This window comes from Antennarius striatus, chromosome 9 (genome assembly GCF_040054535.1).
Source record: "Antennarius striatus isolate MH-2024 chromosome 9, ASM4005453v1, whole genome shotgun sequence".
Taxonomy (NCBI): Eukaryota; Metazoa; Chordata; class Actinopteri; order Lophiiformes; family Antennariidae; genus Antennarius; species Antennarius striatus.
This window is the reverse complement of record NC_090784.1, coordinates 10,669,370-10,693,667: the sequence shown is the minus strand read 5'-3', so window position 1 is coordinate 10,693,667 and position 24,298 is coordinate 10,669,370. Positions and strand designations below refer to the sequence as shown.

The following is a 24,298-nucleotide window of genomic DNA, read 5'->3' as shown; positions in this document are numbered from 1 at the left end:
TAAGTAATGCCTGAGCAGTGGATATATGCAATTTCCTCCGGGATTAATAAAGTATCTATCTATCTATCTATCTATCTATCTATCTATCTATCTATCTATCTATCTATCTATCTATCTATCTATCTATATATATATATATATATATATATATATATATATATATATATATATATATATATAAATCTAGTGAATAATAACAGGATGATTTGGAGTCAAAAATAGATGCACTGCAATCACCTGCAAAAACTACAGGAAATGTTATGTTTGAACATAAATGTTCGTTTTAAGAGAAACATAAATATGTAAAGATATAGGTTCTTAACTGTTTTATGTACAGTGCCTTGCGAAAGTATTGGCCCCCCAAAAAACTTGTTGACATTCTGCCACATTTCAGGCTTCAAACTTATAGATAACAAACTGAAAATATTTTTCAAGAATCAACAACATGTGAGACACAATGGTGAAGTGGAACCAAATTTATTCAACATTTTATATTGTGTTTAGAAATAAAAAACTGAAAAGTAGGATGTGATCCATGAAAAATTGTGACGGTCTTCGGCGGTAGCGTCACATCTGCGCATGCGTCAAAGTCAGAGAAGCGGAATCGTGGCTCCGTTAGCATCCACGGCTAACGGACTGGTTGGGGAATTAGGTGTGGAGGAAGGCGTCTTGCGCACCGTAGGCAGAGATATCGGCGACTTCAAATATCCCCAGCTAATCCTTTAGCTAAGCGTTATCCCTCCATGCTGTCTGGGAAAGAAAGATAACAGTAATAACCCTGCACTGCCACCGTTCAATACCGATAAGGGGAACTGCGTTTTTGCGCGAAGTGTCTTCATTTAAAACGTAATTTGTTTACTATTTGGAATATTAATAACATTCCTGCAACTTCGACAAGCGACACTTCTCGGAGGAATGAGGTTACCGAGTAACAGAAAATATGGGATGGAAGGGGATGGGAAGAAGATGGACCATGCTCCCCCGTTCAGAAACCCTTTCGTGCACGTCTTGAATTTCACTCTTCTGGAAAAAACAAAGGTGATTTATTTATTTTTTTACAGCCAAATTAGTTACTCTAGAACATGTATATGAACGTGTCTTTTCAGCTGTTAATTGGACATTAAGGTCTGAGTATCACACAGTAATGCTGTCACCATCACCTAACTTAGCATTTTCACCTGATTGCATTTATCAGCTGAGCTACATGTAGCCAACCAGCTAGCAGCCGCTACATGTTGCGTTTCTGGTCTTTTGTCTATTTCGGTTCCAGTTTTAAGTGGTTGTGGAGCTTCAGCGATGACTGGTATTTTACACGCCAGTATATTAATCATGGAAAGGGACCCTTTCAACTCAAGAACCCGCTAAAAAGACACTAGAATGAATTATAGCTAGTTGAGCATGGCCGCTTGTCCGAGATGGGCCTACCTTGTTGCTTGTTAACTGTTAGTCACTGGTGTTAAAACCTTCAAGTTCTTTATTGTTGTTGTTGTTGTTTTTTAAATATACAATCTTTGAAAATTGAGGTATAGAACTAATAGTTTTCAAAGTTCTCTCACATTTAATTGTACTGTGTTTGGTTATCATACCCGTCGCATCCAGCGAGCAGCGCATGTGGATGAGTTGCATGAACTGCTAGTGCTGCCTCCTGTTAGTTTGTAGATGTCATTTCTCCAGACGTAATGTTAAATTGACGTAATGTTAAATTGACGTAATGTTAAATTGACGTAATGTTAAATTGAGTATGCCATTCCCACAGTTGACAGAACAGAGCAGGCAAGCGAACTTTCAGTCGTTGTTGATGGTGATCAGATTTAATTATTTTGGTCCTTTGTGCAAAGGAAGTTAACGTCCAAAAACTATGAAAATGTCTCCCCTGGTCAAGCTCTTTAGATGCATCACATGATAGCAGCTTATATTATCTCATCTGACTGATCTTGCATCTGCAGAAGTAAGAAATCTCTTCTCATGGTGTACACAAATGAGCAAAGGAGTAGATCTTTGATAACTACAGCTGTTCATTTAGTTTACCTTGAATGATCTCTCTGAGTTTCAATTTTTAAGAAGGTGTTTGGAGTTTTACGGGCATCATGTCTGAAGACTAGTACAGAGGATTATGTGTAAAGTGTTGGTAAACATGATTGTGAGGTACAATCGGACTGTCAGGTTTCAGTTGGCAATCTCTGGTATATTAAGCAGAAGAGTACACCGTGATATAAGAACACTGACAGAGGGGAATTCACATGTTTCTTTACTTTTGGCTCTTTTTACAGAGACAGAAGGTGAATAAAGTCAAGGGAATTGGTAGGTTGGATGATTTCTCCTACGTGACTTAATCAGTCAATTTGTTAATGGCGCAATAAACCTAGACTAATCTTGATCCTTTTTTCTGAACCAATTCTGATGTACATTTTAGAAATAATTTTGTGATTGATTTGATAGTTGTGTCTAAATTACTACACACATCATCCTTATTTTCCTCACATCGATATGCAATTTCCAAGTTCAGAAAACGCATGTTTTTATTTACTCCAGCTGGTACTCCATTTTTTTAAGCATGGTGTTTGCAACTTTATAGAAAGTCAGAGCAGCTTCATAGACACTAAATGCTGATCCAAAAGTGGGTCATGAGGTGATGGAAAAAAACCTTCCCAGTTGCTCTCTTGTAATTGAAAAAAATAATACAGTCTGTTGCACTGGTCTTGCTCTGTATTTACATCAACATCAGGAAAATGGAGCCTAATCTGAAACTCTAAACACAAGAGCAACCAATAACCTGCAGAATCTAGAATTGTGGGTTCAATGGAAGAAGGAATTGAAGCATATGCCCTCTGTGTGATGGCTCAGTTGTACTCCAGTAGTCCAAAATAGATACGTTCAGTCAAAACAGTATATCTGTCATTGTCCACAAACACATATGTTGCATTGACATCAACACATAAGAGTCCCTTGAATATTTACGTTTTGACAACAACCAATGGTGGTGACTTTTATTAAGGATTTGAACACATTCTATCATTCAAGCAGTCCACCTCGCTAGTACTGTCAGTGTGTTAGTGACCTCAGGTGAATTTAGACATGTAAAACTCCCCACCAGACAGAAATCAAGTTCTCCAAGTGCTGTCTAGTGGTCCATTAATCAATGGAGAAATATGAAGAATACATAACTTACATATTTCCATTTCAGTTATCTTGTTTGTGTGATTTATCTGCTTTTTTGTTTTGGAAAATTACCAGACTCTCAAACTTGTCAAGATGTTTCACTCTGTCACATGACTGGTGGAGAGTCTTTGCCACAAGTGGAGGAGTTTAAGTGTCTTGGGGTCTTGGTCTCTAGTGAGGAAAGGATGGACCATAAGATTGACAAACAGATCGGCACAGCTTCTGCAGTGATGCAGTCGCTGTATAGGTCTGTCGTGGTGAAGAAGGAGCTGAGTCGCAAGACGAAGCTCTCGATTTACCAGTCAATCCATGTTCCTACTCTTACCTATGGTCATGAGCTTTGGGTCATGACCAAAAGAAAAAGATCCCGGATACAAGCGGCTGAAATGAGTTTCCTCTGTAGAGGGGCTGGGCACACCCTTAGAGGTGGGTTTAGGAGCCTGGTCACCAGGAAGGAGCATGGAGTAAAGCCGCTGGTCCTCCGCCTCGAACGGAGCCAGCTGAGGTGGCTCGGGCATTTGTTCCGGATGCCTCCTGGACGCCTCCCTGAGGGGGTGTTCTGGGCATGTCCTACTGGGAGGAGACCTCGGGGAAGACCTAGGACTCGTTGGAGGGACTATGTCTCTCGGCTGGCCTGGGAACGCTTCAGAATCCACCTGAAGGAGCTGGAGGAGTTGTCTGGGGACAGGGAAGTATGGGCATCCCTTCTGAGTTTGTTGCCCCTGCGACCTGGCCCTGGATAGGTAGTTGAAGATCGATAGATGGATGGGCTCTGCGTGGGCCAAAACATTGGCGCATAAGCTGGCTGTGGGAGGTGTCAGTTCACCTCCTGAACATTGTAGAGGTCCCTTGAGCAAGGCACCCACCCACCCACCCACAAGCTGCTCAATTGAGGCGCACCACAAAGGAGCTGCCTGTCATTCTGCCTCCCTTCATATACACTTTGCATGCTTGTGTGTGTTTTAGGGGCCGTACACACATGCATGCATGTTTCAAAACATACTCAATAGCATTCTTAGCAAATGCATCAGACAGTGATGCTAAGACTTTCCAGTAGCCCTGAATTGTTCCTTTTTGCATACAAAGAGAGAACTGGCACGAACGGTATTTATCAGTATAAAATGGCGGTGTGTGCACACGCAGCAGCTCCTCTCTCCGGCTAGAGTGGTTCTTTCGTGTTTTTTGTGTCTTGCCACCGCCCGGTTGTACTCACGCCCATCTTAATGAAGTGCTTAGAGTGGCAAGTCAAGCACCACATCAAATCTGCCCTCCTTTCAACTCTGGACCCTTTTCAGTTTGCTTACCGGTCCAACCACTCGACCGATGACGTCATCTCCACTGCCCTACACTCGACCCTCACCCACCTACAGATCAAAGACTCATGTGCCAGAATGCTGTTCGACTTCAGCTCAGCATTCAACACAGTCTTCCCCCAGCAGCTCATCCTTAAACAGGGAGACCACCGGTAGTTCCAGTCAGCAGAATCAGAATCAGTTTATTGGCCATCATTTGTTGAAGAACAGACAAGGAATTTGTTTCCCGCAGGTGGTGTCTCAACTGTACATTCATACCTTAATTTAACTATTCTAAATACTTTAAATACTATAAATAACTATACTAAATACAAAACGCAAGATGCAAAACGCAGTAGGTGGGGGGAGGCACAATCTACAAGTGCTGAGTGCATGTAAACAGGTTGCAAGGACTTGGAGACAAATAATTTAACATTTATTGTTCAAGTGTCTTATGGCTTGGGGGAAGAAACTGTTCTTTAATCTGGTTGTTTTTGAGAGGAGGGCTCTGTAGCGCTTCCCAGAGGGTAGACTTTTAAATAGACTGTGTCCAGGGTGTGTTGTGTCTGAGATGATCTTCCCTGCCCGACTCCTAACTCTTGAGGAGTAAAGCTTTTGGAGGGAGGGCAGGGAGGTCCCAGTGATCTTCTCAGCAGACCTGATTGTCCTTTGTAGTCTTGTCCTGTCCCTTTGGGTGGCAGCACCGAACCACACTGTGATGGAGGAACACAGAACCGATTCAATGACTGCCGTGTAGAACAGGACCAACAGCTCCTGTGGCAGACCGTGCTTCCTTAGCTGCCTGAGAAAGTACATCCTCAGCAACACCTCCAGCACCATCACGCTGAACACGCCCCCCCCAAGAATGCATACTGAGCCCCCTCCTCTTCACTCTGCTAACCCATGACTGCACACCAACTTCCAGCTCCAACCTCTTCATAAAGTTTGCAGACTGATGGATCTCATCAACAACAACAACGATGAGAGAGACAGGCTATAGAAATGAGGTGAGCTGCCTGGCTATGTGGTGCAAGGACAACAATTGCCATCTGAATGTGGAGAAGATGAAGATTGAAGGACTAACTGTCAACGATGCTGCAATGGAAAGGGTCAGCAGCACCAAGTTCCTGGGTGTGCACATCTCCGAGGACCTGTCCTGGGGATGCAACACCGCATCACTGGTCAAAAAACCCCAACAGCGCCTTTACTTCCTCGGCAAACTGAGGAGAGCAAGAGCCCCACCCCCGATCATGCTCACCTACAGAGGCACCATCGGGAGCATCCTGACCAGCTGCATCACCGTGTAGTACGGTGCCTGCACCGTTTCCTGCCGCAAGACCCTGCAGCTCAACATGAGAGCAGCTGAAAAGATCACTGGTGTCTTTCTCCCTTCCCTCACAGACAGAACACCCGCCCCACCCGAAAAGCCATCAGGATTGCAGGTGATCCCAGCCACCCCTCTCTCAGCCTTTTCAGCGTGCTGCCATCAGAGAGAAGAAAACCAGCAGGCTCAAGGACAGGTTCTTTCCCCAAGTGGTCAGGAGGCTCAACTCCCTCCGTGCGCTGCCCCCTGCCACAGCCATGAACTCTACCCTGCCCCCGCCCCCCCCAGCACCTGACTACTCTCTACCCCCTTCAACTAAGGGACTGCCTACATATCACTTCCCCCACGGGATTAGAGAGGAGAGATGTTTACCGTCCCTTTGTGTTTCGTCTTATACATTGTGCTGTACTGTCTGTTGTACTGCCTGTGTTGTACTGCCTATGTTTTGCTGCCTATTTTACTGCCTGAGCTGTACTACCTGTGTTGTAGTGCCTGTGTTGTACTGCCTGTTGACCGTGGGTCTGAGAAGACTCCAGTTTCATTTGTGCTGTATGTCGTGCATATATGGTACATTTGACAATAAAGCTGATTTTGACTTTGACTTTGAACTCTTGTACAAAACTACGTACTTGATATTTGTATGAAAAGAGAGCAATTTATTGTGCACATTCATAGATAATCATGAATTGTGTGATTATCTTTGGAAAGTAAATTGTATGGAAAGTGGGGGGGTTCTCACTGTGACAGTAGTACATTAGTGTGTAACTTTATTATGCAAGCCCCTTACCCATATCTAATGACAACTTTAATTGAGATCATACAATAATACTGGTTACAACATGGCTCTATCTGAAAGGTATGTTTTACAGGAAAAGATAAAATGTGTACAAATTTTAAGGTAATGCCAAGTCGTCTTCAGAGAGTAGGTTTTTCTTTTTTTTTTTACTAGTTAAATAAAGTGTTAAGATAATAGACTAGGGATAGTATCAGTCAGTAGGTCTCTACTGATAAAATGCAGATAAGTGCATACAGACTGGATGTACTCTGGTTGCAGCAGTTATCAGGACAAATATTGACAGAAGATAAGTACTGTCATCAGGGATTCGAACAAGCTCCCAAGTCACTGAACCATGAGTGGAACTTTGCAAGGACCTTTAACAATGACTAAAAATGGTTTAAATTATATTCACAAATACTATTCGTATGGCTGTGACAAAATTGATACTACAAAAATCCATGGTAATGTGACACTTCTGTATTAATCTCATTACTGTCAACAGTAATTGTCTTGTTTATGTGTTTTCTGTTGATTATTTTTTCTTTCTTTGTTGGTGAAAACTGCAGGAGTGCACTTTGTGCATGACATGTTGAGTGGGACTTTATTTTCTGCAGGAAAAGAAGCTCTTTTTGGCATGTCCTGTTGAGTTTTTTTTATAAACTAGATTTTAGAAGTCCCATATGTTCTGTCTTGGCTGTAATGTTAGCAGGTAGACAACCACAAAAGCTTGAGTCATAGTGAAGTTGCATGTATTTTCAGTGAAGTAAAAAAAACAAAACATGAAAATAATGAATAATAATCTCGTTTTCAATGAAGGCTTAATAGTTGAATATATTTAAGCCCAATAAAAGTCAAGTCCGTAATGCTGCCATGGTGACCAATGAACCTATGTCTTTGTTTTTCAGATTGCATTAATGACAGTCACACTCTTCCCCATCCGTCTGCTCATAGCTGCATTCATGATGCTGCTGGCTTGGCCTTTTGCCTTCTTGGCCTCAGTAGGACGCTCAGAGATGAACGTTGAACCCCAGTGCCTCTGGAGGAGGTTGGTGCTTTGTTCAACATATTGTGTTTGAAGGTTAATTTTATACAGTAACCCCTTGTTACTCACGGTTAAGGTGTTCTAGGACCACCTGCAAAAAACGAAATTCAGCGATATAGCGACAAACTATTTCATTACGGTAAACATTTATGAACCCTCCCCATACTGATATTAAACCACCTTACATCAGTATTACTCTTTCCCACACTCGTATAGACTGTTTAAAACAGTTTTGTATTGAAGAAAAGTGTATGTAATACACAGAAGTGCGCTGCGTTCCGTGAGTCTCAGAAAGCAGCACACACACAGGTGCTGTCAGCCAATAGCATGCGTGTATGGTATCACCTGACTACCTACTAAAAATCTGCGATGTAGTGAAGCCGTGCATCTTGGAAGTCCAAATAAGCGAGGGGTTGCTGTATTACAAAAAGTGTTTCTTATCTAGGTTAATGGGGGTGTGGTCTGTATACACTTCCTCCAAAACCCCTGGATGGAATTTGGTCAACTTAATAAATCGTCTTTAGTGAAATCAAAGGTGTTGAGAACGACCTGACCTGATTTGTGATATTCAGAGTAATTAGTAATTATGATACCATAATACTTTGATATTCATTGCATCACGTAAGTGATAAAAACCCCTGGGTTTCAGTTTGCTGAAAACACTTGCTGAAAATGTTGCCAGAGTTCAGTTTCATGTTGTTTTTTTTTCATAATATTCACTACTAAAGATGTTTTCGTCACCTGAAAAATGTTCATCACATACATGAATCTTGATTTCAGACTGGTGGACACAATTCTGAAGATCATCATGCGGGTCATGTGGTTTGCGGGAGGTTTCCATTGGATAACTGTGAAAGGCCAAAGAGCACTTCCTGCAGAAGCACCCATTCTCACCCTGGCACCCCACTCATCATACTTTGACGCCATCCCGGTCACAATGACAATGGCCTCAATTGTCATGAAGGCTGAGAGCAAGGATATACCTCTCTGGGGCAGTAAGTAACAAGCAAGAACATAATGATGCCTCTGACTTGTAACGAAAGGGAAAGAACAGTTGATATAAGGGTTCTGATTTTGGAGTGGAGTTCCAATCCAGCATGACAGAATCCATTTGAGCAAAACACAGAATGTTTTGTGATGCGAACTAAACTATTTGTGCATGGCAGGTCACAACAGTGCCTGTGATTAAGCTGTATTATCAGTAAAGAGATGAGATTACGCCGTCTGCTTGCCAAAATACAAGAAGCCAAGTACATCTTATTTTCTTGGTGTTAGTGCATCAGGAAATAACCATGAGTCTTACTGTATAGTCCAAGCAGACATTATTTCCATAAATAAGTGTATTTTTGCTTTTATTATCTGGAGAAAAGTGGGTCGAAGATCAGCCAGGTTAACCGGCAGCTGAGGAGAAGTTATGATGCAAACTTCAAGATGATGGTGACAAATGAGGCAGAGTCTTCAAAAAATTGCAAAGTGGCTGTGAAATATGGTGTCACAGAGTGTAATGTACGGAGATGGAGAGCTCAAAAAGATCGCCTAAAAAAATGCTAATTTTTTTATTGCAATGTTTTTCCTTATTCAGATTTGTTTCGGTCGAACTGTAAGACTACAGTTACAGTTCGACTTCACTTTGATGGTTAATGCAGTTATTGCAATTTTGTTGTTTTATCACAGTAGATTGGTTTATTTACATTTCGGAAAGCAGACGCCATTCATTTACAAATGTGATTGCACTTTAGTTTACACATTTAAATGTTCAGATATTAAGATGTGATAGTTTTTTCATGATTTGAATGAGGCAAAATAACATTCTTTGTCTCTCGAATACATTGTTATAATTTGTTTCAGATGTATTGTAATTATTTTCTGTATAAAAATTTAATTTGGTGTTCAAAAGGTCTTTTTTCAAAATTGAGTCTTGAAAAAGAGGAGGTCGTCTTATAATCAGGGTCGTCTTATATTCGGGCCAATACGGTAATCCAAAAAAAGCAGTGTAATATTCTGACATAATTGAAACTCATGAAAGGGCTGAAATGAAATGTTACTCCTAGTGTGTGTATTTTATGTCAAATCTGCCACCTGTTGTTATGGCCAGTGAGTTGTTCAGTGAAGACTTAATTGTCACATCAGCTGCTGTGGTATCACCACTGCCAGTATTAGATCCTTCAAGGCATCAGGATCATTAAGATCTAGACCCATTACCATCCAAGGTCAAAGGCAGAGCTAAAGTATGCCTTCCTTAGTGTGAGTCAGGAACATGCTAGTGTAACAGCAGATCCTATTAAGTGGCTTACACGTTCACTTGGCTTTCTGGTTGCCAACTGAAGCATTTGTTATGCCCCTGAAAACAGGATAGCGCTGTGTCCTTTTAACTAACTTTTTCTAGGTGGGTTGTTTATTTCTCTTTTCAGCCTTTGTGAAATGTACAATCTAGTACAGTTAGTGATCATAAATATTAGTCACTCTTTTAAAATAAATTATCATTAGATATAGTTGTTTAATTTTTGGTTAATACTTCAAATAAGAGGCTAATTTTTCAACAGTGCTTTACATTCAATAGCAAATCACTTGAGTGGAACGTTGCAGTACAGCCACATCCTTCAACACTGCTCAGCTATGTTGCTGAATGATTTGGGTTCTAGTGTTGTGTTCATAGATATCAAGAGTGGTCAGGCAGTGCAGAGAAATGTATTATCAACATAACTGAGAGGGTCACAGGATTTTTTAAACTGTTACACTGAGTAGACAGCAGGAATATGACACTCCTCTATTGAACAGTGTTTGACTTTACTCTTTTCTTACTTTAAGCTTTGATAAAATACATCAGACCAGTGTTTGTATCACGGTCAGATCAAGACTCCAGAAAGAAGACTGTGGAGGAGATCAAACGCAGAGCCCACTCTGGAGGCGAATGGCCACAGGTAAATGCAGAATGTGTACAAAAAATAAAAACCAAATTGTGGAAAAAGTTTCAGAAACACACAAACAAAACAACCTATGATTTTAACCTTTAACATTAACGGACATTTGTAGATTTATTTATTGCTTCACACTTACCATACGAAGTACTGAACACCAATGTCATGCAATAATAAGTTTCTATGTCTTCTTAGGTGTACAGTTAAAAATATGAATATGTTGTGCATGTCCATACAAAAATGTTCAAGGTTAAAATTGTAATCTAGATTTTCTGATAAAATTATGAAGGTGTGAGGCGAATGTTTGAAAAAGATGGAAGGAACGAACTATAAACAAATGAACATTCCATCAAAAAGAGAAAGATAATTATTTCATGTTTATGTAATTTAAAGCAGCTTGCAATATAACAAAAACATTTGTAAATTTTAAATGTCCATTGTTAGGATTCATGTTTGTTTTTGTTTTGTTTTTTGTTTTACTCATTTTTGTACTGAAACGTGAACAATTCTGCAGATCATGATTTTCCCCGAGGGAACATGCACTAATAGGTCCTGTCTAATCACCTTTAAACCAGGTAAAACTTCTTTCATCATCTTTTTCTTCTTTCAACTTATTTCTCTTTTCTCTCCTTTTGAACTCATGCTCTTAGCATCTTATATGACTTAAATGAAACGAATGCCTTATTTACCTTTAAGCGTCAGAACAAAAGGCAGTGTTGCCATTCCCAAGATTTGAATTGTGATGAGAATGATTGTAGAGTATTTTTCAGAATATTTTTTGTCTCTACTCTTGCAGGGGCCTTCATCCCAGCTGTACCAGTGCAGCCTGTGGTGATTCGATACCCTAATAAACTGGTAGGATTGTTTGATAGCTCAATGACACAATTATCATATTATAATGTGGAAAAATCGGTATCTGCCTGTTTCTGATCCACTTTAATTGTGTCATGTCACTCATTGAGGGATAAAACAAGCAATGTCCAATTGTGCCATTTAGATGTGTGTCATAGTTAATATTAATACATTCAAAATAAAAAACAGGACAGTGTTTGGTACAGGAGAACGTTTGGACATATCGACATCAGTGGCTGTAAAACTTGAAAAAAAAAGCTTAGATTTTTTTTTCTTTAAACTTTCAAATGCCATCATCAGTTAACTAAAAGCAGAACAATATCTCCAGAAAAATCTTGCAGGCAAACAGCAGAGCGGATCTTCAAAGCTTAATCAGTAGTGGTTTCATGGTATCCATGAGGGAAAAATTGGTAATGCATGAGCTTTTTGCGCATTTAACAGAATCTTATGTAGTACAACGAGAACCTCCCTTGATCAACACTGCGTGTTGTGGTTATTCAGTATAGTTCTTGAAGTTTTGATTGTCAGCTGACTATTCATGCTTGAAGAGAGCTAGATCATATGTGGAAATGGAATTGGAAATGTGACTTGTACTACGTGTAGAAGCAAGACCGGCACCTCAGGGGTCTCAATAGAACTGGCTATCTGATGTGTTGTCCCTGCTGGCATCTGAAGGTCCATTGAAGACAAAATAATTTGGGTCTGATCTGTTTCAAATTAAGTCTGGTGAACATAGTTGTTTTGTGGAACAACATTCATTGGGATTTGTTTGTTTGTTTGGATGCAGATTATTATTATTTTATTTATGAATCAGGATACAGATGATTATTATTTTATTTATGAATCAGCCTTGGACATGCATTTACTTTTGGTCAAGTTTGCATCGCATTGTTCTTCAAAACCAGCACATGGTAGTAGTTACGTAAGAGTAAGGCTTTGATTCAGAAGCATAAGTTTACACTCATCAATATCAGCTTTGTTCTGACCCACTGGTCACCAATTTGGAATGATTTCTGGCTGATATTTTTTAATAGAACAATGGAGCCTTGGCTCTGGAGAAGCCTACTGGCAGACCATAAAGCTGTTTGTTTGATGCTGATGAAATCTGTGTTAAGACTTTAATGAAGGCTCTGACTTGGAATGTCATAACTCAGGATATGATTCAGAGCGTATGTCCTTGGTTTGGCTTACTGATGTTAATGAAACAATGTCCAAACTTTCATTTTGGACATTGTTAAAAGGAATGGTTTTGGGATCTTATAATGTGTTGGTTTTTTTTTCTTTTTAACTGAAGATGGTTACAGATAGTTTTAACGTCTGACTTAATTTTCAGAATCAAAATTTTAACATGCAGTTTTTAACACTGGCATATCCATGTCTGTTGAGGAAAACTGAGTACATAGTTATGACAGCCCTGAGCTGGGACTGTTAATTTTATTTGTCAAGGAAAAGTTGGATTGGACACTAATGACGAAACGGTTGTTGGTTGAAATATTTATAAAGTGAAGGGCACGCAGACCTTGGAATTTTCCTGGATATGGGAGTGATAAGTTGGGTGAAGTTGAAGAATGTGGGTGAAACTTCCAAAAACATTTTACAAATGTTACTGCAAGTTTTAGACCAAGATGGATAAGATGAAATATATACTCAATTTAACAATCAGCTTCTTTGGTACTACTTTTATAACCACTGGTAAATAAAAGACTACATAGGGCTGAGTACAAGTAGACCCAATGCAAGATTATTGGGACACACTTGCCAACTGAACTGCAAGTGAAAACATAACAGTTGAACTGCACACAGTTGGATTCAAAACAAACAAATGTAAATAAGCTCATTGGAAAACCAAAAGTGGTGTAAAAATGTGTAGGAGGTGAGAAATCTGTTTACTCAAATTGCACTTATACCAATGTTTTTGATACCGCCATCTGTGGGAGCTGGCAGGAACTGATTTTCTGGTTTAAAATTTGCACAGGACTGGTTTTTACAAATAGTTTTGAAATGTTTGCCCTCCTATTTTGTGCCAAAACAACTGCAGGAAGGAAGCAATAATTGTGTCCTGGATTTTTTTGTGTAGTCTTTGTTTCAAGCTGTCTAATAATAAAAAAAAATGTCTTGTACTTGATTACAGGATACAATCACATGGACATGGCAAGGGCCTGGAGCGTAAGTACAAAAGTTAGCTGTTTGTTGTCACATATAGGTAGTCTTCAAGATACAAACATTAGACTTACGAACATTCATAGAAAAGAACAATTGCACATCACCATATCCTGACAGTTTTGCATATTTTGAATTTATACCCATCTGCTGCTATACTCATCCTACACATTGTGTAAATGCCTGTCATTATGTAAATATAGTAGTTGTAGCGGTTTGTTTTATGTATATTATGCACAACTCTGATGGCATTCCGTGCAGATGGCAAAGTACGTTTCTCATATTACAGGGAAACCTGTGTCTTTACTGAAAATGCTTTGAATCTTTGAATAACGCAGTTCCCCTTTTTGCCTAAACCCACGTCAAGCAGCGCAACACTAACTTCCCATTGATTGAGATTTCACGTCATGTCATAATAACTTATTTACTTGTAATACCATGTATTTTAAAATCTATTGATGGGGATGCTCCCTCAAAGAAGTTAAATGATGTAGGAACCACTGTTGGCTGGTTTAGTTTTCTGCCAGAAGCACTAGCTGACACTAATGCTGAACTCTGAATTCTGATAACTTGGCTGTTTGACGCTATTTACATCCCACAAAGTGGTGATGTATTGTAATTGTGAGTGTTTGTTTGTTTGTCTGTCTGTCCGTCCGTCCACCAAATATCTTCACAACCTTTGCAGATAAAAAAATGAAAGAAAAAGCACATTACTCAGGCGGCAAAGGGATTGAAAATGAGATGATGACCTTGACCTACTTTTCTCAAGGTTTACTCTACTTTTCACAAATTTCAACTTGTGTACATTTTTTTTGCACGTATCTCAGGAAGATAGAAAGACAAAACAAAAGGTGTTATATTCAGGGAGGCAAGGGGATAAAAATTACATGACAACCTTGACTTACATTACCCTGAAAAACTAGATCAAGGTCAAATTTTCACTTTCATACCTTTATAGGTACACATCTCTGAAACCTGATGAGATATAATCACAAAACAAAAAGCAACATTTTCAGGAAGCCAGAGGCAAACAAATTCGATGATGCCCTTCACCTCTGGAAAACTAGGTCAATATCATCTTAACACTTTTGTAATTTTTTAGGGTGCAAAGTTGTATTTGATAGTACAATATAGAATTCAAACAGTAATCGGGTATAAAGTGGCGAATCGGTCTTTTGATTACAAGGAAGCGCATCAGTGTGTCATTCATGTAAGTGTGGTGGAATTCCTCAGTGGTTTATGTTTAGCTTAGCTAACCTACCCTCCATACCCCCAGGATAAAATTAATTCAGCTGAGGCAGAGATGTAAAAGTTATGTTACGGTACTGCTGTATGGTATTTAATTTATGTGTCGTTCTTATGTCCTGTAATTGTTTCCCTTAAGTCTTAGATTAGGTTAGATTAGATTCAACTTTATTGTCATTACACATGGACAAGTACAATGTAACGAAATGCAGTTTGGCATCTAACCAGAAGTGCAATTAGTTTAGAGTACAATTACAGGATATACAGAATAAGGAATTAAGGAATAGTGCAGTATTTTCTGCACTATAAAGCGCACTGGATTACAAGGCTTACCTTTAATGAATTGTTTATTTTATAATTTATTCCATATATAAGGTGCACCGGATTATAAGGCGCATATAATAAAAATTAAAGTAGATTTAAAAAAATAGTGGCTGTAGTTGTCCACTGGCTAGAGCATTCATGACTGAGTACCTTTAGTCAGCTGTGAATGGCCCTATCGTTATTTCAATGAAGCCATTCTGAGCCTCATCAAGGAACCTGATCACTTGATCACTTTGCCATCTTAGAAAGAAGTCAATAGGCAGAAGTCGTAGGCCCATATAAAAAAACCTGACATTAAAAACTGGTTAAATTCATTACGAGTGCAGTCAGTGCTAACAGAGTGGATTATTTCCTGATCTGAAGTTCAAAGCAGGTATTTAAACTCCGACGTCCGTCTTCGTTTATTAATTAAATATAGGTTCATTCAATCGGTAGTCCAGTCTGAGGTGAGGTGCAGCTATTTGCTGCTGTGTGTCCTAAACAATTTTTTAAACTAGTTTTTAATGTCAGGCTGCTAATTTACTGGCAAATGTGACTGTTTTACTCCTAGAATTGACTTTAACGTCGGTGTCTCACCGCCGTGAATCTCACAGCACGTCGCTGCAGACAGAATACACAAGCCTTTTGAAATGTGCCCCTCTGCCGCCCGCCCAGAGATATCAACTACTTTGTAAATCAATTGCAGCACACCTGACACCTTTGTCTAGCAGTGACTTTGCTCTTGAAATTTCAGAAAAGGCTGGAAGATCAGCTTTGAGGGTCTTTCATTCACCTTTATGTTTCTCTGTGTATTTCTGCAAACTAATAGAAGGGACCGTCACTAGAATCCAGATTACAGCACAATGGCATTTTTTAGACCAATTAAGTTTAAAGGGGGTTATTTCCGGCGCCACAGTGGTTGGGAAATACTGAGATCAGTCAGTCAAACTTTATTAATAGAATTGTTGAAAGTTCCTTATGTTTTGCTACGTTATCGTAGCCGGTCACCGGGGCTCTCCCTTGGTGACCGGCTCAGTGAGAGCCGCCACTTCGGTGACGCCCCTTGACTACCGTTTTTAGGGGGCGTAGGCCTAAATACCTTGTGAGGGTGCCCCTGGTGGCGGTGTGCGGCATAACTACCTGGCAGACTGCCGGCTTTTTTTCAGCGAATTTGTTTTTAACCAATGATAATATTAGTAGTAATCAATATATGAGGCGCATCGGATTACAAGGCACACTACGGGATTATGAGAAAATTCTAGGCTTTTAGGTGCGCCTTATAGTGCGGAAAATACTGTACTTACTACCTGTAATGTGTTACATAAAAAACAGACACATTTTTGTCCCTAACCTTCACAAATGTATGTTCTTTCTGATAAGTTACCACCAAAGCCATCAGAACATCTTATGATGAATACTACATCAATGTGCTCACTGATCAATGGCTTGGACTCTATGACTCTATGTCTTCATTTATTTGCCATTGATGAAGTTTTGTTATTTCTCAGGTTTGAAATCTTGTGGCTGACACTCTGCCAGTTGCACAATGAATTTGTGATTGAGGTAAGCAGATGCTATCTCTTGTTAACTGGTGGTCTCGCAGTGTGCCAAAAATGTTTTGTGATGTGTGAGACTTGTCTAGTAAATTATTTGTGCCTTTCTGTGCAGTTCCTTCCTATTTACACTCCCTCAGAGGAGGAAAAAAAAAACCCTGCTCTCTTTGCTATCAACGTGAGGCGTGTCATGGCCAAGTAAGTTCCGGTGAATTAGATATTTTTCACTCACCAAATGCAACATATGTATCTTTTTCTTGTTATGCCTTCAATAGCAACTATTCTGGGCATAGAGTCCATCGCTTTTAGAGTTTTCAATGTCCCTTTTACACAGAGCAACAATCAAGCAAAGGCCTGTGTTTGCTGGTGGAAAGCAAAGTTATGTGCTGTTTGATAGCTTCCTCTGCCTGAGTCTTATTAATGACACTAGGACCATTAGCCAAGGTCTGTTCCACCCGGCTTCACTAGCCATAGAAGTTGTTAACCAGCACACAGATTACCCAGGCTCTACTCAAACTGGTTCATGCACACAAGTAAAAGACTTGACATTGGGCCAACATACATGTTGCAGTATCCACTACTACATTGTCCTTTTTTAACCTTCAAATTTTTTATCAATTTCTTCATCCTGATGTTTGTCTCTTCTATGCTCTGCTCAGAGCCCTGGGGGTTCCCATCACAGACTATTCATTTGAAGACTGCCAGCTGGCCATGGCAGAAGGCCAACTGAGTCTACCAGTCGACACCTGTCTGTTGGAGTATGCCAAACTTGTCCGGAGATTAGGGTGAGTCATTCAAATCCTCCCCTGCAATCAAAGAGGGCCAAGGAAGGGGCAGAAGGAGGTACTGGTAAAATACCACAGGAATGTAGAAGCACTTTGTGCCAGTGCAGCCTTCAGGGTGTTTGTGCATTCTGACATTCACAAATGAAATCCTTCAAGGATCTCCACACTTGGTACTGATTAAAAGTGTTCTCTTATAGTTGAAAAGAAATAACACAAGGAGAGTGCAGGGAAGAAAAAGCGAGTGGGGAGATGTTTTTGTTCATTTCAAAATTTCCTTATTGACATTGTTGCAAAGTTATTAAATTAACACGAATCCTGATCCTCTTGCTGTCCCAGGCTGAAATCCAAGAACCCCGATAAAGTTCTGCAGGACTATGGGAACAGAGCCAGGAAGCTGGAGGGGCAGAAGCTGGACTTAAACGACTTTGCTCAGTTCCTGGATGTGCCAGTGTCAGACATGCTGCGAGACATGTTCGCACTCTTTGATGAGGTAAAGACAGTGGAGATAGTTCACACAACCATGACAGATCTACGGTCTGCTACCAGATAACTCCAGTTCATTAAACTCTGTGATGACTCTCAAGCCCCGTCCACATGATGCCGGAACTTTTTGAAAACACAACTTCTTTGTACGCCTTCCGTCCACACGACAACGCAGATATATGGAACGCAACTTTTTAAAAACGCTGACGTCTTGCCTGCGACGAAAACCTCTGTGACGTCATATTTATGGGCCCGTGTGTTGTGACAACAAAACACGGAGGATTCCTATTGGATAAAATTTGACTCAATACTGCCACCACATGGTTTGGCATGCTTATAGCCATCTTCAAAAACGCACTGATGCGTTTACGTGTGGACGGAGATTTTTTTGAAAACGCTGTCGTGTGGACGTGAATCGTTTTTGATGCATTTTCAAAAAGTTCCGTTTTAAAAAAAATCCGTCACCGTGCCTCATACACTGTTATATTTTCAAGCGCCGCCATGTAAACATCTATAAGACAGGATGGAATCCAGGATACATTAGCCAAACAAGCAACATTTTTATCTCAGCAATGTTTTCAGGGCCTGAAGAGATCACTTTTTATTACCTGTGTTAAATAAGTATATCAGCATCAGACGTTTTCATCTGTCACCACATGATTTGTCTAATTTTCTATTTTTCCAGCATGAAGAGAATTGCATGGATGTCAGAGAATATGTGATAGCCTTATCTGTTGTATGCAGACCTGCTAAAACTCTGGAAACAATGAAACTGGCATTCAAGGTAGGTTCTGTTACAGGTTTTATCTTAACAATACTCAAAAAAGTGTGGTCAGCTATTGTGTACCATAGTGCAGTGTATCTTTCCATCATCAGTACAGGCTGACACATTTATGCTGTTTACGCAAATTGTGTCGAACTGTTACTTCATTGTTGGTGCTTAAAAAAGTCATATAGGTTGATTTTATGTCATCTCTTGTTTTCATTTAAAATGTTTTCTATAAGCCTGAAAGATATGTGACCCAAGCTATCCTGTAAATCATGCAGCACAAATCAATTACTTGTAGCACCACCATTTACTTTAGAGAAAGGGAACCACATAGGAAACTAAATGTGCATGTCAAAGAGGTGGTCTTCACTTCGTCCATATCTGCTCTAGATGTTTGAGGCAGAGGAGGATGGTGCCATCACAGAGATGGAGTTGGCAGTTATCCTGAAGACAGCTTTGGGCGTGACTCTCCTCAACGTGTCTCATCTGTTCAATGCCATTGATGCCGAAGACACAGGAAAGATAACTTTTGGTGAGACTGAAAAATAACGCTAAGGCTAACAACTGCCTGGTGTTCAAGCCTCCTTATCAGATTCTTATTTTGAGCATTGTTTACTTATAATATTAGTAGTATTCTTTACTGACTTTTAACACAGTCGCGTTATGAGAAGTAGAATCAACCAAGGAAATTCTGTTTGAGTGCAGTCTGATTTCTTCAAAGCTCCTTTCTCATGTTTCCTGTGTCTCTGGCGCCCTCTTGTGGTCTTTCCACAGACAAGTTCAGAAGCTTTGTGGAGCAGCAGCCAGACTTTGCTGAGGACTACCTGTACACAGAAAACCAATGTCTCCGCAGCTGTCCCTGCAGCCGTCACCTCACAAACCCCAGCCAGTCTTCCTCAAACTTGCAAGGCACTGCCACGACCAAAACGGCTAACGGTATCTGCCCTGATTTCAGCCCGAAGGAGCATGGCACAAATGATAGACTCTCCAAGAAGCATGACTGAAAAGCTTAAAAATGTTGTATGTGGGGGAAGGGGGGCGGGCTGGTACCTCTCCTGGTGAGATGGTGTTTTGGGTGTGTGTGTGTGTGTGTGTCTGTATGTATGGGATGGGTGATTGTGGGGAGGGATAAAACAGTACTTGTTTTCAACGTAAAGGGACTATTCTCCAGTTAACACATCTACAAGAATGAAGTTTACCTGATCCTTTTATATGAGTAATGTGTCCATAACATTTCCGAGGTTATTTTCAGGTGGCTAGCAGTTTATGTTGCTACAACCTTCTTTCTTTTTTGAAATGTTTGCATCGCAAAAGTGTTCAAAATGCCACACATTGGATGTTGCAAATACAAATGCTTGAATACTTAAAGAGCAAGCACTTGTAAAAAAGTTTGTGGGGAAATGTTTATTTATAGATTTTTATTTTTCTCCCCAATTACTGCATGATTTTAACATGAGGGAAGCAAAAAAAAAAATCCCACAGGCCCTGGACAATGAAGTTGTATTTTTTGTGAAATCTGTGTTCATTTCTCTTTTTATTTGTGATATTTATCAGTTTGCTCTCCTTATGGTAGCTGCCTTTATGATTGAAAGTGAATAATGCATGGGCTCATGCTATTTTGAGCGATGTAGTGGATTATTCATCTAAAAAAGGAAGACCTGAGGGTACCAGTGACAATTGGAACTATTTTTAGTGCTGCACTCAAGTTTCCACATTTGAGGTAAACTCAGGTTTCTTGGAGTTGATAGTATTCATATAACCTGCTAATATATAAAATTATATATTTTAATTTAGCTCAGGGTTCAGTGACAAAAATGAAAAATTTAACCTGTACGATGTCATAATTTTTGACGCTCACTGGGTTCTGCTTATCTCTTGGTTTTCTCGGGACGTTAGTACTCAGCGGCTTTTCATTCATCTCGTTCAGGTTTGTAAATTAAAGTGTCTTCTTTTTATTGTTGAAATTATACCACATGGACCAAAAATAGGGTGATTTGATGTCACCTTTGTTTCTACTGTCCTTTTCAGTCAGTGTTGAAGTGGGTTGGGTTGGGGAATTCAGAGCAGGTGTTCATTGAAAGCACATTGAGTCAGGTGAACTTGTGGGCATTTCAAAGGAATGGTCATACAACTTTCCATACTTCCTTCTGCTGCTACTCTTGTTATCAGTTTTACCCTTTTTTACACGTTATTCCTCAGTGTCACATTTCAAATGTTCTAGTATGTATTGAAAGATGTTAAGAAAATTTTACGTTCTTGATGTTGAGAGTAGAGATGCTCTTTTTATTTCTTGGCGCACCTATCAATTAAACTCTTTGGAAGGACCAAATTGATGAGAATTATAAAACCTGTGCTAATTTATTTTCTGATAAGTAGTTGAATTGACACGAGATGTGATTTAATGTGATTTATTTAGTCTGTGACTAAGGTGTATTTCTAATCACAGACTGCTATGGACATAGGGTTTAATATGGATTAAAATGAAGAATTATTCAAGTATACCAATGATCTCAAATTGGATGCATATTGAATCTGCTCTGAAGGTTAGTGAGAATTTATTAATTCATTTTAAGGTTGCCTGTGTTATCGTTACCTCAGTGCAGACATTTCATTCGTTGATTGAAAATTATAGAAAATTATAATCACCATTTAAGAAGTGCAGGCAAAAGGTTTGACAGCATTTCAGTCATTTAACACTTTTTTCTGTAAGTATATAAAATAAACTGATGCTTCAAAAAAGGGGCACAGAAAATTAAAGATTTAGATAATACGGCAACTTCCCCAGAAATTGTGCAGTACTTAACATCTTGTCATTTTACAGACCAACTAATTTCTATTAAGGGAACACCTATGTATCATTAAGTACATGATAATTATTCTGTAGACAATTTTACTGGGATCTTGTTGAGTTTTTTTTAAAAGGTGTCAGTTGTGGTTCACCATGATGCTGAGCCTCAGTCGCTCCACATTCATGGCCATTCATCCTGTGTTCACCCCTCTGGCTTTTAGTGAAGCAATATTTCACATCTTTTAAGCCTTCTCAAGATGTATAATTTTGAAGAATTCTAATATGTATTTTGAATAATCCAAATGCAGGACATTTTATGGGTTTTTGGTATTCGTATGTGAATAATTTTTATTTTCACTGCCATGACAGAGATCGGTGATCTTCTTTCCTCTGCAGACTGTATTGATGGTGAAAAATGAGCCACTTTTTTTTTTCCTTTTTGAATAATACTGCGTTTGTTTTGTATTGTATTCCTCCTACACAGTGGAAAGTTTCATTGATATATTAACGTTATCGCTGAGTTGACTGCTTCAAAACTAAACACAGATTTCATATAGAAACCAATAGCCTTGAAATGATGTTAGAATTTTTATGCTTGAAAAAGAGAATGTATAGACAATCTTGTCACAATCAGAAGCTAATCAAAGCGCTGATCCCTAGTGGACATTTTCAGACATACACTTTTTATGCTCCTTGAACACTCCCTACATTGACTTTTATAAACATTTTGTGTTTAAGGCATGCAGGTTGGGCCTTGAGGTGACATTTACCACCACATGACGGGCCGTGTAGCACAAACAGTCCTGACGAGACACACACTCATATACTTCCATGTTATTTTACAATCTTATAACACTTCCCCCTTACTATTTTTAAACAATACAATATGTATTTATGCTTGCACTTTAGATTATTTTTGTTACATTTTTCGTAAAGACATGTCACATACTGTAAAGCATGTTAAGTTTGTAGTTTACAATAACTGGATTTTGTTAAATGGCTAGGTTTAGCTTTCATAAATTTGCTACAGTGTGAGTTTGGAAGGAAATTCGAGATCACACATTAAAAGTTAGGCGTCTTATGCCCAATGGTTGTTTTGTACTGTGGGAAATGGTCAGTTTAAACCATCTTTTAGATCTACTCTCTTGTCTCAGGATTGTAGAAATTGTGTACCTGAAATAACTTTGTGAACTTCTTGGACTTGGGGAAAAACATACAGATGTGAATGACTAATAACTGTTTGCACGGTGGAATGAATAAGTATTAAATGAACTTCTTAAGTCATGGTCTAAGTACAGATGTCAGTCAAGCAAATATGATTGTGAATTAAAACAAAGAATTAAATCAATTCCTGACCCAGAATGAATAACATTGAGTCACATTTACCCCCATGCTGTTTGATTACACAAATTTTCTTTTGAATGTCTAAAGGATGATGTTGCATTTTCATTTTCAGCTCATGTACATTTGTGTGTATTCAGTATTTATAGTCAGAACAATTCTGCATTGTGGATGTATGAAAATACAGAGTGCAGTTTGTCTTGTTTACAATCATTTCACTTCCCTGTATTTGAAAATCCTGAGCTGAGGTCAATGCTGTTCTACTTGCTGACAGTGTGAGAAAATGTAAACCTGCAGGAGATGAACTTCTATTTATACTGTTGCTGCCCGCTTACAGCAGTTTGTCCAGCAGTGAGCTTAAGATGAAAGACTTTGTGACTTTGTACTTTGACAGAGCGATGGTGTCTTTCTGATGGCTTCATTTGTGGACCAAGAAACTGTATTCTCTGTAGCTTCTTGTGTTTTTCAGCAACAGGTTTTATTTTATTTCTGCATTTTGATGAGAAAGAGTCATTACTGCAAGCTACTTTGAATCGTCTTTCCAGGACTGCTATGATATAACTTGTTAATGTGTGACTCTTGGACTGAATAAAAATGAAAACTTGACAGTTGATTTCCTTTTTGTCATGATAATGAATGTTTATAGGCACATAAATTAGAATTGAAAAGTTCTTTTCAGTAATTCCATTGTAAAAAGGAAGCTCACACACACTGAAATTAGAGTCCACAAATAACAGTCAAGCAAAACGTATTCAAGAACTTGCCCGAGCTTCACAAGGACTCAGTCAAAGGATCAAGAGCCACCAAACACAAATGGTTTGGGGTACATTTACGCTGCATTTAGATGGTGTCAAGCCACTGTGTTTTATGAAGTCCAGAATCAATGCAATCTAGCAGGATATTTCAGAGCATTTGGTGCTTCTGTCTATTGATAAGCCTTACGGAGGTTGATCTCATTTTCCAACGGGATTTGGCATGTTCCAACACTGCCACACTTATAGAATAGCTCTTTTACTGTGGTCAGCCATCTCAAATGACCTGACCCCAATAGATATTATTGGTTATGATTAAGACGAATATGAAACATGACAGACCCAAAAATGCAGGCAAGCTGAAGGTCACTTTCAAAGCGAGCTGGGCTTCCACAACACCTCAGCAGTGCCACTGGCTGGTTGTGTTCATACCACAATGAAGTGATGTAAAAACAGCACCTTCCAAGAATTGAGTGGAAATGTGAAAATTTCTGTGTGAAAAGCCTTTTTTTAAAATTGGTCTTATTTAAGTCTACCTTAAATGCTCAATTTTGAAATTTCAATTCCTATTTCCAATTAGAGAATGCCATTATTTTATTAATCATCAAAATGAACAAATAAAGGCTTAAAATACTTCATGATATATTTCACTCGTAGATTGGTATTACAGAAAAACATAATTTTTTCCATGATTCTCTAATTTATTGAGATGCACCAGAATGCATTTGAGTGTAGTTTTATCACAAAATGCCTA

General features: G+C 39.2%; 1 protein-coding gene across 2 annotated transcripts; it reads left to right on the top strand.

The window, feature by feature from the left end:
• The first annotated feature begins 588 nt into the window (after window positions 1–588).
• On the top strand, window positions 589–23,398 carry LOC137601702 (lysophosphatidylcholine acyltransferase 1). Of its 2 annotated transcripts, XM_068324052.1 has the most exons (14): window positions 589–1,038; window positions 7,459–7,598; window positions 8,376–8,590; window positions 10,404–10,516; window positions 11,028–11,088; window positions 11,310–11,368; window positions 13,497–13,531; window positions 16,582–16,636; window positions 16,742–16,824; window positions 17,286–17,411; window positions 17,748–17,901; window positions 18,580–18,678; window positions 19,054–19,195; window positions 19,438–23,398. In XM_068324052.1, the coding sequence occupies exons 1-14, from the start codon at window positions 916–918 to the stop codon at window positions 19,665–19,667; spliced, it is 1,635 nt and encodes a 544-aa protein (XP_068180153.1). In that variant the 5' UTR covers window positions 589–915; the 3' UTR covers window positions 19,668–23,398. The 2 variants fall into 2 exon arrangements, with proteins under 2 accessions (XP_068180153.1, XP_068180154.1); XM_068324053.1 differs by lacking the exons at window positions 16,582–16,636; window positions 16,742–16,824.
• Window positions 23,399–24,298: the final 900 nt, after the last annotated feature.